The sequence below is a fragment of the Heloderma suspectum genome, chromosome 1, assembly GCF_057233095.1.
Source record: "Heloderma suspectum isolate Gila_16-S chromosome 1, 16-S_ref, whole genome shotgun sequence".
Lineage (NCBI taxonomy): Eukaryota > Metazoa > Chordata > Lepidosauria > Squamata > Helodermatidae > Heloderma > Heloderma suspectum.
Window position 1 is genome coordinate 327,791,300 of NC_139458.1, and position 12,718 is coordinate 327,804,017.

The 12,718-nt window shown below is 42.1% G+C and overlaps 1 protein-coding gene across 5 annotated transcripts in view; it reads right to left on the bottom strand.

Moving 5' to 3' along the window:
- Positions 1 to 248: 248 nt before the first annotated feature.
- MCM9 (minichromosome maintenance 9 homologous recombination repair factor) overlaps positions 249 to 12,718 on the bottom strand; it is a 49,730-nt gene continuing 37,260 nt past the window's right edge. For all 5 annotated transcript variants that reach the window (XM_084827397.1, XM_084827398.1, XM_084827396.1 and 2 more), the window contains 4 exons: positions 11,744 to 11,947; positions 10,828 to 10,910; positions 5,370 to 5,515; positions 249 to 4,533 (listed from right to left, as the gene is read on the bottom strand). In XM_084827397.1, the coding sequence (XP_084683523.1) occupies positions 3,063 to 4,533; positions 5,370 to 5,515; positions 10,828 to 10,910; positions 11,744 to 11,947 (1,904 nt within the window). In that variant the 3' untranslated portion in view covers positions 249 to 3,062. The remainder of the gene's footprint in view (positions 4,534 to 5,369; positions 5,516 to 10,827; positions 10,911 to 11,743; positions 11,948 to 12,718) is intronic.

A 12,718-nucleotide genomic window follows, 5' to 3' on the forward strand; every position in this document is an offset into this window, starting at 1 on the left:
ATGTATGGCTGTGAGAGCTGGACTATAAGGAAGGCTGAGCGCCGAAGAATTGATGCTTTCGAACTGTGGTGCTGGAGAAGACTCTTACGAGTCCCCTGGACTGCAAGGAGATCAAATCAGTCCATCCTAAAGGAAATCAACCCTGAGTGCTCATTGGAAGGACAGATACTGAAGCTGAAGCTCCAGTATTTTGGCCACCTAATGCGAAGAGAAAACTCCCTGGAAAAGACCCTGATGCTGGGAAAGACTGAAGGCAAAAGGAGAAGGGGACGGCAGAGGATGAGATGGCTAGATAGCATCACGGATGCAATGAATATGAACTTGAGCACGCTCCGGGAGAGAGCGCAGGACAGGAAGGCCTGGCGTGCTATGGTCCATGGGGTCACGAAGAGTCGGACACGACTGAACGACTGAACAACAACAACAACTTCCACAGCACCATAATTTCAACAGGATATAAACACTAAAAGGAATAAAGGTTTTCTTGTAGCAGCACTTGGTGGCTTGTGCCTAAATAAATTATAAAGAAAGTGTCCACACAGGCATTTTTGGAACAAATATTTTATCAGGTCTGCTAATCTTGGGACACGCCTCTATGAAATACAGGCACACTACATAGATTAAGATAGTTGCAGTCTTTCAATTTAAAATACACAGAATTGGCAACTTTCAAAGAATTGCCCATCACTTCCTTGTATTTTACAGGGAGAGACTTTTATTTGGAATATCCATGCATTTTTCTTAATTAAAGTAGTACATGTGAATTTTGTGGTATAATGATCTGTATAAACTGTTGTATAAACTGCCTCGTGAGAATTAGTTCTTAGATTAAAATTTCTTTTGTTACTTTCTTGTAGTGTCTTCTATCCAACATTTGATAAAAAGAACATATTGGAGTATCAAGTTTGCTCTTTTCCTTGACTACTAGGAAAGAAAAGGTTCATTTTTTTAAGTGAAACAAAATTATATTTCAGCAAGAAATGTATTGCAGTGTGAATTAAATTATAATACTACCCATGAGAATTTGCAGCTGATCATGTGCTCATTCTAGCAACAAACGAAATAGCAGTAAAGATAGATTATGACTTGATTCAGAAACTTCCCTGGCCAGGCACCCAAACCTCCCCTACAAACCTGAAGTAATGCATGATTAAGGCCCTCCCTATGCACAAGGGCCCAGTTAACTGGCTTCTTCTCTGGTGGAAAAAATGGGCTGGTGGCAGGGAAGTGACTTGAACTGTGTGTTTGCATATATGGTACTTTGCATAGAGGGCCCACATCACCACGTTACTTTCAGTACAGGAAAAGGAGGGGCAGCCACCTGTTCCTCCAGTGTGCAAAAGGATCAGCTGACTGAGTAACTCTCTGAAATAGGCAGGCATTCATAAACTTTAAAAGGGTGGGAGTCTAACATTTCAGAATCTTTTCTTATGCAACCATCTTTACTGGCGGTCTAGTTCTTTTTCCTTTTTTTTGCTTTAGCTGCTGCATAGCAAAGAAAGGCTTGAGCTGCAACAAAGCAGCATCGTTTTCCTAGCAAGTACAGGGGGAACCTTCTTACATCTGGCTTGTACACAACTGTACTGAGGTGAGGAGGAGTGGGTCTTAGTGGCCTTTAGAATGGAGTCCAAATCACAACCAACCATCTTTACCACCTCCCTGAGCTGTAAAACCCTCTTTTACATGTTCCTTCATTGAAGGAGTGCTCTTCCCAGGGATCATGCTGTTGGTTGTCATGGGGTAACGTGCATGGATAGATTTAGGTTCCAGTAGTGTCCTTTGCTTCACTGCCACTGCAGAGCAGAGCGTAAGACTGGGCTGCTGTTTGTTTTCACAGTAATTCAAATGCATGTACCAGCATGAACTTTTAATGGAATCATATGCATATGTAGTTGTTTGAATAACTGCAGCTGACGTGCTTCTTAATACAAATAAGATCATCTGTCATTACTTTAAGGCATCTGCACAATATTTATTTACTTTTTGGCTCACACAAATATGACATTGTTTGTATTTGCTAAATCATTGGATTGACAAACCTGCTAAATGATATTTCCTGGAGGAGATTAACAAAGATCATAAATTTTAATTGAAGTAAGTATGGTACCTCAATAATTTTAAACTCTACATTGCATAACCATTCCAGGTTCTTTCGACTGGACGAAGCATGCAAGCTCCTGGTTGAACAAAATATATATGAAGACGATCAATCATCTTGATATAATGTAACAGTGAAAGAATATTTTATGCTGAGAGGCTCATAGCAAACAAAGAAATGAAATTCTCCAGTAAAACACCAGGAGTCCAAAAGCCTTGGGTTAGTCTGCATTACAAGATGTTATTTTCATGAAAAGCTGCACCACAACAACAGATAAAAGAAAATGCTCATGTTATTTATGCCACATGATATTACCTAATTAACACAATTTGAAGGTAACATGAAAGCCATAGACTTAACGCCAGTTTGCAATGGAATCAGTCTGCGCTAAAGCAATGAAACAAAACAGAAAAAGGAAGATAGTGAAAAAAACCTCTAAATCACTTTTTTTTTTTAAAAGTGTGATTTCTGTTAATTTCATTTGGAAGATGGACATAATTGGACCTAGTGGAACCAAGCATTTGTGTAGTAAGCTGACTGAAGGAGAAAACCGGGGTGGGCGGGCTCTGCTGCATTATCAGGGGTTATTTCTCCCTCACTTTTACCAAAATACACCAACTGAACAGCCAATGGAGTTAGACAGCTTGAGAAAAATTAGCTACAGCAATATCTAACCCACTGCACTCTTCAAAACAATCCTCCATTATAGTCCGGCTAATTTCAACAGATTTATTTTATTTGATAATAACAGCCAGAGAGCACCACGTTTTAGGTATGTGGAATTTAGAAGTCTTCTCCTTTTAGTGCCTGATACAATATTTGTAAAGAGGCCAATTCGTTACTTATTATTTTAGGCACAATTAATCTAGATGTTATTTACAGCATTTTGCCAAGACCAAAAATTAAACCAAGTATAAAACTATCCCATTCTCTTTTTGAGATGATGGTAGAATTCATGTTTTAATTAAGATTTGGGGTTTCCCTTGATCTCTTCATCCCAACTGAAGTCTAACATGGCATCATCAAAATCAGTTACTGAGAACAAAGACTTGCCTGTAACAATGCTGTCTTTTCTCAGTTCAAAGCACTTCCTTGTGGAGCCTACACTATCAGCTTGAGTCTTCAGTGGCTGCCTTTGTCTGTCCTTCTTGTTACTGGTGACATGCAAGGTAACTGGAGGCTCTGGTTGTGATTCAACAGGCGGCGTAAAGGCAAACCTGGCTAACTTTGCTAATGTACTGGAGCACACTTTTTTTGTGTTTGGACCATCCAATATTTCTTCTCCCATTCCTGTCTTTTTTGTGGATGAAGGAGCAAAAGCTTTGTTTTGCTGCTCTGCCTCTCTTTTGTTACCACAGGGTTGTTCCTCCATGTTCTTATTTCCTACATTAGTATTGTGTTCTTTCTGGCATTTCTCTGGACGTTCTTCCCTTGGTTGCTCTCCTTTTGATACATTTCTGGTAAAGGTTCGAAGGTTACAAACAGTCTTGGGTAATTTGGCATGATCTACATTTTCAGGAGAATGAGCAAGCCTTGGCTTCTGCTTAAAAGAAAACTTAGCTAATTTAGCAGGTGCAGGTCCACAGTTCTCAAGGATTTCAGGTCCATTGGAACTTTCTATTGTGCTTCCTTTATTTGTTGGGTCTCTAGTTCGCTTCCTGGTTGAAGATATCAATTTCTGATGCCTTAAAGACGTATTGTGAGATGGGGACGCATTCAAGTCCATTATAGGGCTCTGTTGGGCAACCACTGGATGAGGAGATAATGAATCTAGAAGACCCCTACCCTTAGGATCTGGTGTACTTGCACACAATCCATGAAACTTTTCAGTGTTGATCCTCTGCCATTTCTTAGAAGCCCTTTGAGTAATCACTAAATCGGGTGGAATAAGACAAGATGCATTTGTGCCTTTGTTTCTTGCTCCTGAAAGGGCATTTGTAGGCTTGTCTGTACCCTCAAAACCAGAAACAACCTGTCTACAAGGATTTCCTGGGGCTATTGTTAACAGTGATTCCCCCTTCTCGGCTTGCTTGGCTTCCCCTAAATAATTTCTCTCTTTATAACAGGGTTTGTTGCTTGGTGCTTTCAAAGCTAAACTGTCTTGATATGTTCTTGCAGTTGGCAACTCATTAATGCCTTCAGTACTACTATCCACTATTCTGTCAAACCAGTTCAAGCTGCTATCACTGCTGCTCTCAGCAGGTTTGCTCCACTGCTCTGTTACTCTGTTTTCATCAGATGTTTGGCTGCTTAAGACTATTGGATGTGTATCAGTTTCAGGGTTTATTTTGGCTAAGGCCAGTTGCAGCTGAACATTAATTCCCTCTTTGTCTGAATGTTGGGGATGAGACATCTGCTCTGATTTCCCCAGTGTGCGATTGTTTGAAGATGCTGCTTTGGGCTGCAGAAACTGACATGAATTTTGATTCTGTAATCTACAAAACAGAACAATATATTTTTCAAAACCATGTTGCAATTTTTCAGAACATGTGAAATGCAGAATCTGCTGCACTTCAAAGGTGTAGAAAACAGTAACTACATAACTTCACACTCTTGAAAAAACTAGTACATTTGATTTACGATAATTGAACAAAAGATTTCATATGCAAATAAAAATTCTTACTCTAACATTCTTTAAGGGTGCAATTCTATGCGTGTTTACTCAGAAGTAAGTTCCACTGTCTTCAATAGGTCCTTTGAAAGTGTGTTTAGGATTGCAGCCCTAATTATTCATGTTGTTTTTGGATATAAATAAACAAGTCAATAAAAATAACTGATTCCTGATCGAGGTATTAATTATTTGGCATCAGGTGCCTTCAGGACATTCCCTGGGACAGCGAGATCAGTGGTCATCTAGTGGCACTGGCTGGGTTCACACAACATGACAATCCACACTCAAGATTGAGTATGGGTTGAGCGTGGCTTATCGTTGAACTGTGGGTTGTTGACGAAATGTGGGTTATTGTGTTGTGTGAACCCAGCCACTCTAACAAACCATGGTTTGTTAATCATGAACAGCCCATGAAGAAAACCCATGGTTTGCTGTTGGGTTGTGAACTGTGGGCTGTTCATGGTTAACAAATCATGGTTTGTTAGTGTGGCTGAGTTCACATAACACAACAACCCACGTACAACAACCCATGCTCAGCCCTGAATGTGGGTTGTCATGTTGTGTGAGCCCAGTCACTGTCTGTTCTTGCAGCTTCTGTGTCATCTGAATCCAACCTGATTGAAAAGTCTTATTTTTCCCTCCCACATAAATGTCTATCACCTGTCAAGCCTTTTCAGTTCTTTACGCAGAAGGCCCTGCAGTTCCAACCTCTCCAGGATTAGTTCACACTGCATTCGGTATTGTTCCACTGGATTTTCAGGGAATGAAGTGTGCAGTGCATTGACACCTCCAAGAAGTGCACCGCCCTACAGAAAGAAAAGAAATATAATGTAAAAACACTTTAGTTAGATACATCTGTGTAAACCTCATGGATTAAATTAAGCATGGTGAAGACTTGCAGGGTTTTTTAGCATTGAATGAAATTATTAACCTACATAAGCCTTTGTATCCTTAGCTTATATAAACAAGCATTAATACATAAGGCCTTGAGGAAATTCTGGCTTCTTTGGCTTGGATCCTAAGGTAAGCTAACTTAGGGCGCAAACCTATGCATGTTTAGACAGAAAAAAGTCATACAACTCCCAGAATTCCTCAGCCAGCACTGTTAGGACTAGTAGGACTTTTTTCTGTCTAAACAATTGTAGGGTTGTAGCTTCAAAGAAGTTTAAGGAAGAAAAGTTTCCAATCCCCTCCTCTTCCCTGCATCACCTCAAAAGCCTCTTCAGAAGGTTGGGCAACCCTCCTAAGCAATGTGGGAAGGAGCAGATGGGTAAGGGAAGAGGGGAGGGGAGAGGAAATTTTCCTTCCATGAATTTATCTTAACTTAGGACTGAAGGCTCATTCTGGACGATTCCACCCTCCCTCGTACATTATACTTTTTAATGACTAATTGGTCTGCAAAAACTAGGATAACACCTGCCTGCTTATTAAATATATAATAATTACTCTGGGGGAAAGCGACCATGTTGTACTTGAGTTCTTGGTTCTAAGGGAAGCAAAAGCCGAGTGTAGTCAAATGCGTACCCTGGATTTTAGGAAAGCTGATTTTCATAAACTCAGAACAATGATCAGTAAGGTCCCATGGCAAGCGATGCTAGCAAGAAAAGGAGTCCAAGAGGGTGGGAGCTTTTAAAAAAGGAAATTCTCAAGGCACAATCACAAACAATTCCAACAAGAAGAAAAGGTGGAAGACAACAGAAGAAGCCAATGTGGCTTCACAAAAAGCTTAGGGATGACCTGAAAACAAAAAAGGACACATATAGGAAGTGGAAAGAAGGCCAAGTAACAAAGGAAGAGTACAGGCAGATAGCACAGAATTGCAGGGATGGCGTCAGGAAGGCTAAAGCTGAGAATGAGCTGAGGTTAGCAAGGGATGTTAAAAACAACAAAAAGGCTTTCTTCAGCTACGTGCATAGTAAAAGGCAGAGGAAAGAAATGGTGGTTCCGCTATTAAATAAGAATGGAAAAATGATAACAGATGACAAAGAAAAGGCAGAGGTGCTCAATTCCTACTTTGGCTCAGTCTTCTCCCAAAAGAGGGTCTATGACCCCCCTGGCAAAGGCGAAGTACAGGCTGAAGGGGCAGGATTGCAGCTTGAGATCGACAGGCATATGGTCAAGGAACACCTCATTACTTTGAATGAGTTCAAATCTCCAGGGCCAGATGAACTGCATCCTAGAGTCATAAAGGAACTGGCAGAAGAACTCTCAGAACCGCTGTCTATTCCCTTTGAGAAATCATGGAGGACGGGGGAAGTGCCAGATGACTGGAGGAGGGCTAACGTTGTCCCTATCTTCAAAAAGGGTAAAAAGGAGGAACCTGGGAACTACAGACCAGTCAGTCTGACATCAATCCCTGGGAAAATTCTGGAGCAGATCATAAAGCAATCCATCTGGGAGCACCTTGACAACAATGCCGTGATTACTCGAAGCCAACATGGACTTGTCAAAAACAAGTCCTGCCAGACAAATCTGATCTCATTTTTTGATCAAGTAACCTCCCTTGTAGACCGTGGGAATGCTGTAGACATCATATACCTCGACTTCAGCAAAGCTTTCGACAAAGTGCCCCATGATATCCTGATGAGCAAACTAGCTCGAAGTGGGCTAGATGAAACAACGATCCGGTGGATCCACAGTTGGCTACAGAATCGGACTCAAAGAGTGCTTATCAATGGGACCTTCTCAAGCTGGGGAGAGGTAACGAGTGGGGTACCGCAGGGCTCAGTCCTGGGCCCAGTGCTGTTCAACATTTTTATTAATGACTTGGAGGAGGAGGTGCAGGGAATGCTGATCAAATTTGCAGATGACACAAAATTGGGAGGGATAGCTAATACTTTGGAAGACAGAAACAAAATTCAAAGTGATCTGGATAGACTGGAGCGCTGGGCAGAAAACAACAGAATGGCATTTAATAGGGACAAATGCCAAGTTCTGCACCTAGGAAAAAGAAACCAAATGCACAGTTACAAGATGGGGGATACGTGGCTCAACCACACTATGAGCGAGAAGGATCTTGGAATTGTTGTCGATCACAAGCTGAATATGAGCCAACAATGTGATGTGGCTGCAAAAAAGGCAAATGCTATTTTGGGCTGCATTCATAGAAGCATCGCTTCCAAATCCCGGGAAGTACTAGTTCCCCTCTACTCAGCACTGGTTAGGCCTCATCTGGAGTACTGTGTCCAGTTCTGGGCACCACACTTTAAGAAGGATGCAGACAAACTGGAGAGGGTTCAGAGGAGGGCAACAAAGATGATCAGGGGACTGGAAACAAAGCCCTATGAAGAGAGACTGAAAGAACTGGGCATGTTTAGCCTTGAGAAGAGAAGACTGAGGGGAGATATGATAGCACTCTTCAAGTACTTGAAAGGTTGTCACAGAGAAGAAGGCCAGGATCTCTTCTTGATCATCTCAGAGTGCAGGACATGGAATAATGGGCTCAAGTTACAGGAAGCCAGATTCCGGCTGAATATCAGGAAAAACGTCCTGAGTGTCAGAGCAATACGACAATGGAACCAATTACCTGGGGAGGTGGTGGGCTCTCCCACACTGGAGGCCTTCAAGACGAGGCTGGACAGCCATTTGTCGGGGATGCTCTGACTTGGATTCCTGCATTGAGCAGGGGGTTGGACTCGATGGCCTTGTAGGCCCCTTCCAACCCTACTATTCTATGATTCTATAATTATGTAAATATATGCAGTTACATTAATTAATGATCATAGAAAACATTTGACACCTTCACTTGGAATATACAATAGTTATCCAAATAGTGTACTATAGACACAATATAGTCACACCCAGTTCCCTGGGTAAATAGGATGATTTTCCTTTTTAGATGCATACATAACTGAAAATATAGCATTTCAAGAAGAAGTAGCTCTCTCCTAGTGTTAAGATCTTTCAGACTAAGCATTACTGCACACTATAAGAAGTGATGGCTCTGTCAAACTACTTTACATCTCTTAAATTACTGTCTACAGCTTCAAAGTGATGCAAAACTGGCATAAGGATTATGCAGACACTCCTCCCTCTGCTGCTGGATTTCAGTGTGAGGATCTCCTAGACCTCAGGTACTTTGGAGGCTGGGTGCTCCCCTCTCTTCTGCCAGAGAAAACATCTAACCAGCGGAGGGTGCAATCCAATGTGGAGAGGCAGCCACCTCCGAACTCAGAGGCGACCGCCTATCCAATGCACGGTGGGAGGAGCGGAGAGGGGATTGTCTCCTCTGCGCTCCAGCCATCCTGCATTTGCGGCTAGATGGCTGATTTTGGCTGTCTAGCTGCAGGACCTTGGAGTGCAGGCTGAGGAGACCAGATAATGCATAGGAAATGTTGTACTGGCACTAACGCACTCTCTGCCCCCGGGACCACCCCCTTTTGCCCTGCTCTGTGCCACTCTTCCGAGCCCAGAGACAATCTGCACTGCCTATAAGACGGCGGGGAGGTGGTTCTCTGGGAACTGACCTCAGAGCGTGGGCTCCGAAGTTGGTTCCCGGAAACTGACCAATCCTATGGCCATCTAGCCACTGACTAGCAGCCATAGGATTGCACCCTTATTTATTGTTTTAAACAAAGGGTATATGGGTGGGCAAGATAGCAGTATTGCTTCCCCTCCTCCCCCTCATAGCCAGGCGATCTCTCTCTCTCTCTCTCTCTCTCACACACACACACACACACACACACATGGCATTTACTGTGTAAATGAGGAGCCTTGACCCTAGAAACATCCATATTGCCTGGGGTAAGATATGTCAAGAAAAAGCTTGGACATACAGGGCAAGGAAGTAGATGCACATGGGCTCTTCTCTTCTGGTGAACACAACTGGTGGAGTTTCCACTCTTATGCTAGAGAATACGGAGAGGCCTTCCTCCTGCCCGGTTCCTAACCCAAATCAAGCCACCCAAGATGCACCCTCAATTGTCCACCCAGAGCCCTAAAGAGGGAAAACTCCATGCTAGAAAGCTCTATCATGACCAGTAAACATGTTAACACTCATTTGCATCAATATAGTTAAGGACCTCCACCCAAGGTACGCACATCGGACCCCCTTTTGCACAAAACTCGTATGGCAGAAAATGTAAGCATTTACACAGCACCCTCACTTCCTCTCCTCTTCCTTTCTTAGTTCTTGGGGAAAACCCTGCACCCAAACCCAAGGTTTTAAAAAAGGATCCTTAGATTTTAGCTCAATTCTGCTTTGCTCAACCTCCTTCCTATAGCTAGCTTATTTCCCTCCTTCCTTCCCTTGCCCCCATCTCCTCTTGCAGCTCCATTTTTAGTATTTAGTACTTGGAAAGTCAAGGGAACCTAACAAGGTACTGCCATCCTTCAGTCTCCACATCATTGCCTCTTTGTGCCCTTAGCAGAGTGTGTTTTGAAGGATAATCCATAACTTTGAAGGCAATCCATAACATTACTAATACATAAGTGGTGAGGAACTACAGACAGACAACTCCAGTGTCCCAGTCTCCTATCTAGATGAACTCCCAAATCGCAGCTGTAATACTAATCACAGTTAGCACTTTAAAAGGGAGGGGGAATTCAAGAGAGAAGGGAGGAGTGTGCAAACCTGAGAGACTGGGAAATGTTACTTCACTGAGCCACAGTGTTTCAGATGCTCAGCAATGTAATTTACAAAAGATTAAAACTAATTTCATAACAAATCCTTTCCAGAACTATCCCACCTGTACCTACTCTGCCAGGATACTTCCTACTACTTGGTACCAGTTCCGTGACAAACACCCTGCCCTGCTTCCCACATAGCCTATTTGATGTATATTGTAACCTCCACTGGGCATGGGCCTTGTCACTGCTGCATAGCCCCTACCTCACTGCTAGCATTACATACATATTACTTGAAAAGTCATTTAAGAAAACAGATCAATGCTACATGTGAAGAAAAATCTGTCATGAAGGCACATGGGTGTGACGTGAGGTAGAGGCATCTTATTTCCTTGTTCAAATGTACATAATGGTAGGCAAAGGTTTGAATAACACCTAAGAGATTAGTTCTCAGGGGTGGGACAAAGCCTCTTCGTACCGTTGGTGTCTACAGCTTGTGATTGCATATATTGCAGAGGATTGTTTTAGTTATAGTCTCTATAAGGAAACTTACTTGCATAGAAGATTCCATCACTGAAACCACAGTTATTGCATCTTCCACAGTTACGGTCTCTCTAAACATCAACCGAGCATGTGCTAAAAGATGGTTAAAAAAAAAGTACAGCAAAAGTTAAAGTTGATGAGCAAATCATTAAATGTACTGAGTCCATGTGCCACCTACTCCAAAAGCTTTAGGTAGGATTATACTAGCAACAATTATTTGTGTAACTAATTCTTAAAATATAACTTATTTTAGCGTGTGAGAATGCACAGAAATAGAAGTGGGAAAACACATACATTTGGGTAGCCTTTCAGAAACACTGGCAGCTATTTGTCATATATACCAATGATTGTGTATACTCCTGATGGATCATTTTAATCCATCTCCGATTTCTCCAGCAACCCCAACTATGACACAACAACCTGGGGCCTCTCACTAATCTCCTTGGGGCATCTTATGAGCTACTCAGAAGCTGCCGTAAGCTTTATGCACGGCGGAGCTTGGGACACCTAATGCTTGCGAGGAGCCTTTTCAGTCACTTGTGGATGTTGTTCTTTTCCACAGAAAACCACTTACCCATATTAGGGTTCCAGGTGGTGGGCATAGTATCTGAAAACCTCTTAATCCATGTTCTAGCTCCTACATGCGCAAGCCAGAATGGTCATTGCCTGGAACATACAATTCTGGCATGGAAACACTTCACATGCATGAGCTGGTGCACAGGTTAAGAGACTTTTAGTTGTTGTGTCCACCACATGGTGTGCCAACACAAACAAGAGTTTTCTGTGGTCTCTGGCTATAACATTCAAACCCACTCATGCATTTAGGAGTTAAGTCTAATGAGCTGCATAAACAGTGGCTCCAGATGCTTCCATGAATATTTTGCAAGTCCTAGGAGAAGAAGAAAACAGAAACCCCAAACTCTCACCTTCCGCTAACCGTATCAAGCTCTCCAGTAAACGGATGGTAGTTCGGGCAGCATTCCTGCAGTCACTCTGCCTCTGCATCTGATAATAGCGGACAAGGATCAGGTTGCTTTCATCAGTCAATACTGGCTGTAGGTTCTTTATAAGACAAAAGTATGTTTTCATTTTTTCCATGGTCCAGAGCTTTTCAGACATGCTTTGGCAGCCTGCAAGAAAAGTTTTCAAAAGGAGCCACATTAACAAAAAGCCTATTATGGAATGAAATGCAAGTTAATGCCATCAAATTTTAGGGTACAGATGAAGTGGACAGAAATGGCCTTTGATGTAAGAAAAATCCAGGGAGAAAATAACACATTTTATCTACTTGATTCATCCCTCCCTTTTTAATTGGTCTTTAGATATTTTGTGTGTATGTGTGTACACACACCAACACACCCTCTCACTGTAATATGGCTTGTCGTTATTCCATACTGCACTCTAAGCGCAGCACTCCATCGTCTGCTGAATACAGTCATGATCAGAGCATTCATTCATTTCAGTGGGAGCATATCGCAATGCATTTCCCCCCAAATTAAATCAATAACATTATCTGTGATATTACAGAGCCTCCATACATTACTACACTTCTACATTACTAAACACACACAGATTCAAGGTGCTTTGAGCTGTCAAATGCTAGATCCAAGATCCTTGCATGCATTAGTGTGCTGGGCATGTGACATCTGTGTGTCAGGTTTTGTGCACCCGTATCCACCTGCATTGTCTGAATTCCATAGTTAAAAGTTACATCTTGTAATGACTATAGAGGTTTTTAACTTTTTGTTGCAAGGCCTGAAGATTATTTCATATGTTTTCAATGCAGACTCTGAGCAGCAAATCAATTTTGGGATCAAATCAATTTTGGAATCAAATTAAATCACATATAAAAGTGTATTTAAACTTTTGTTGTCACAAATTCTTTCACTATTGAAGTGGAA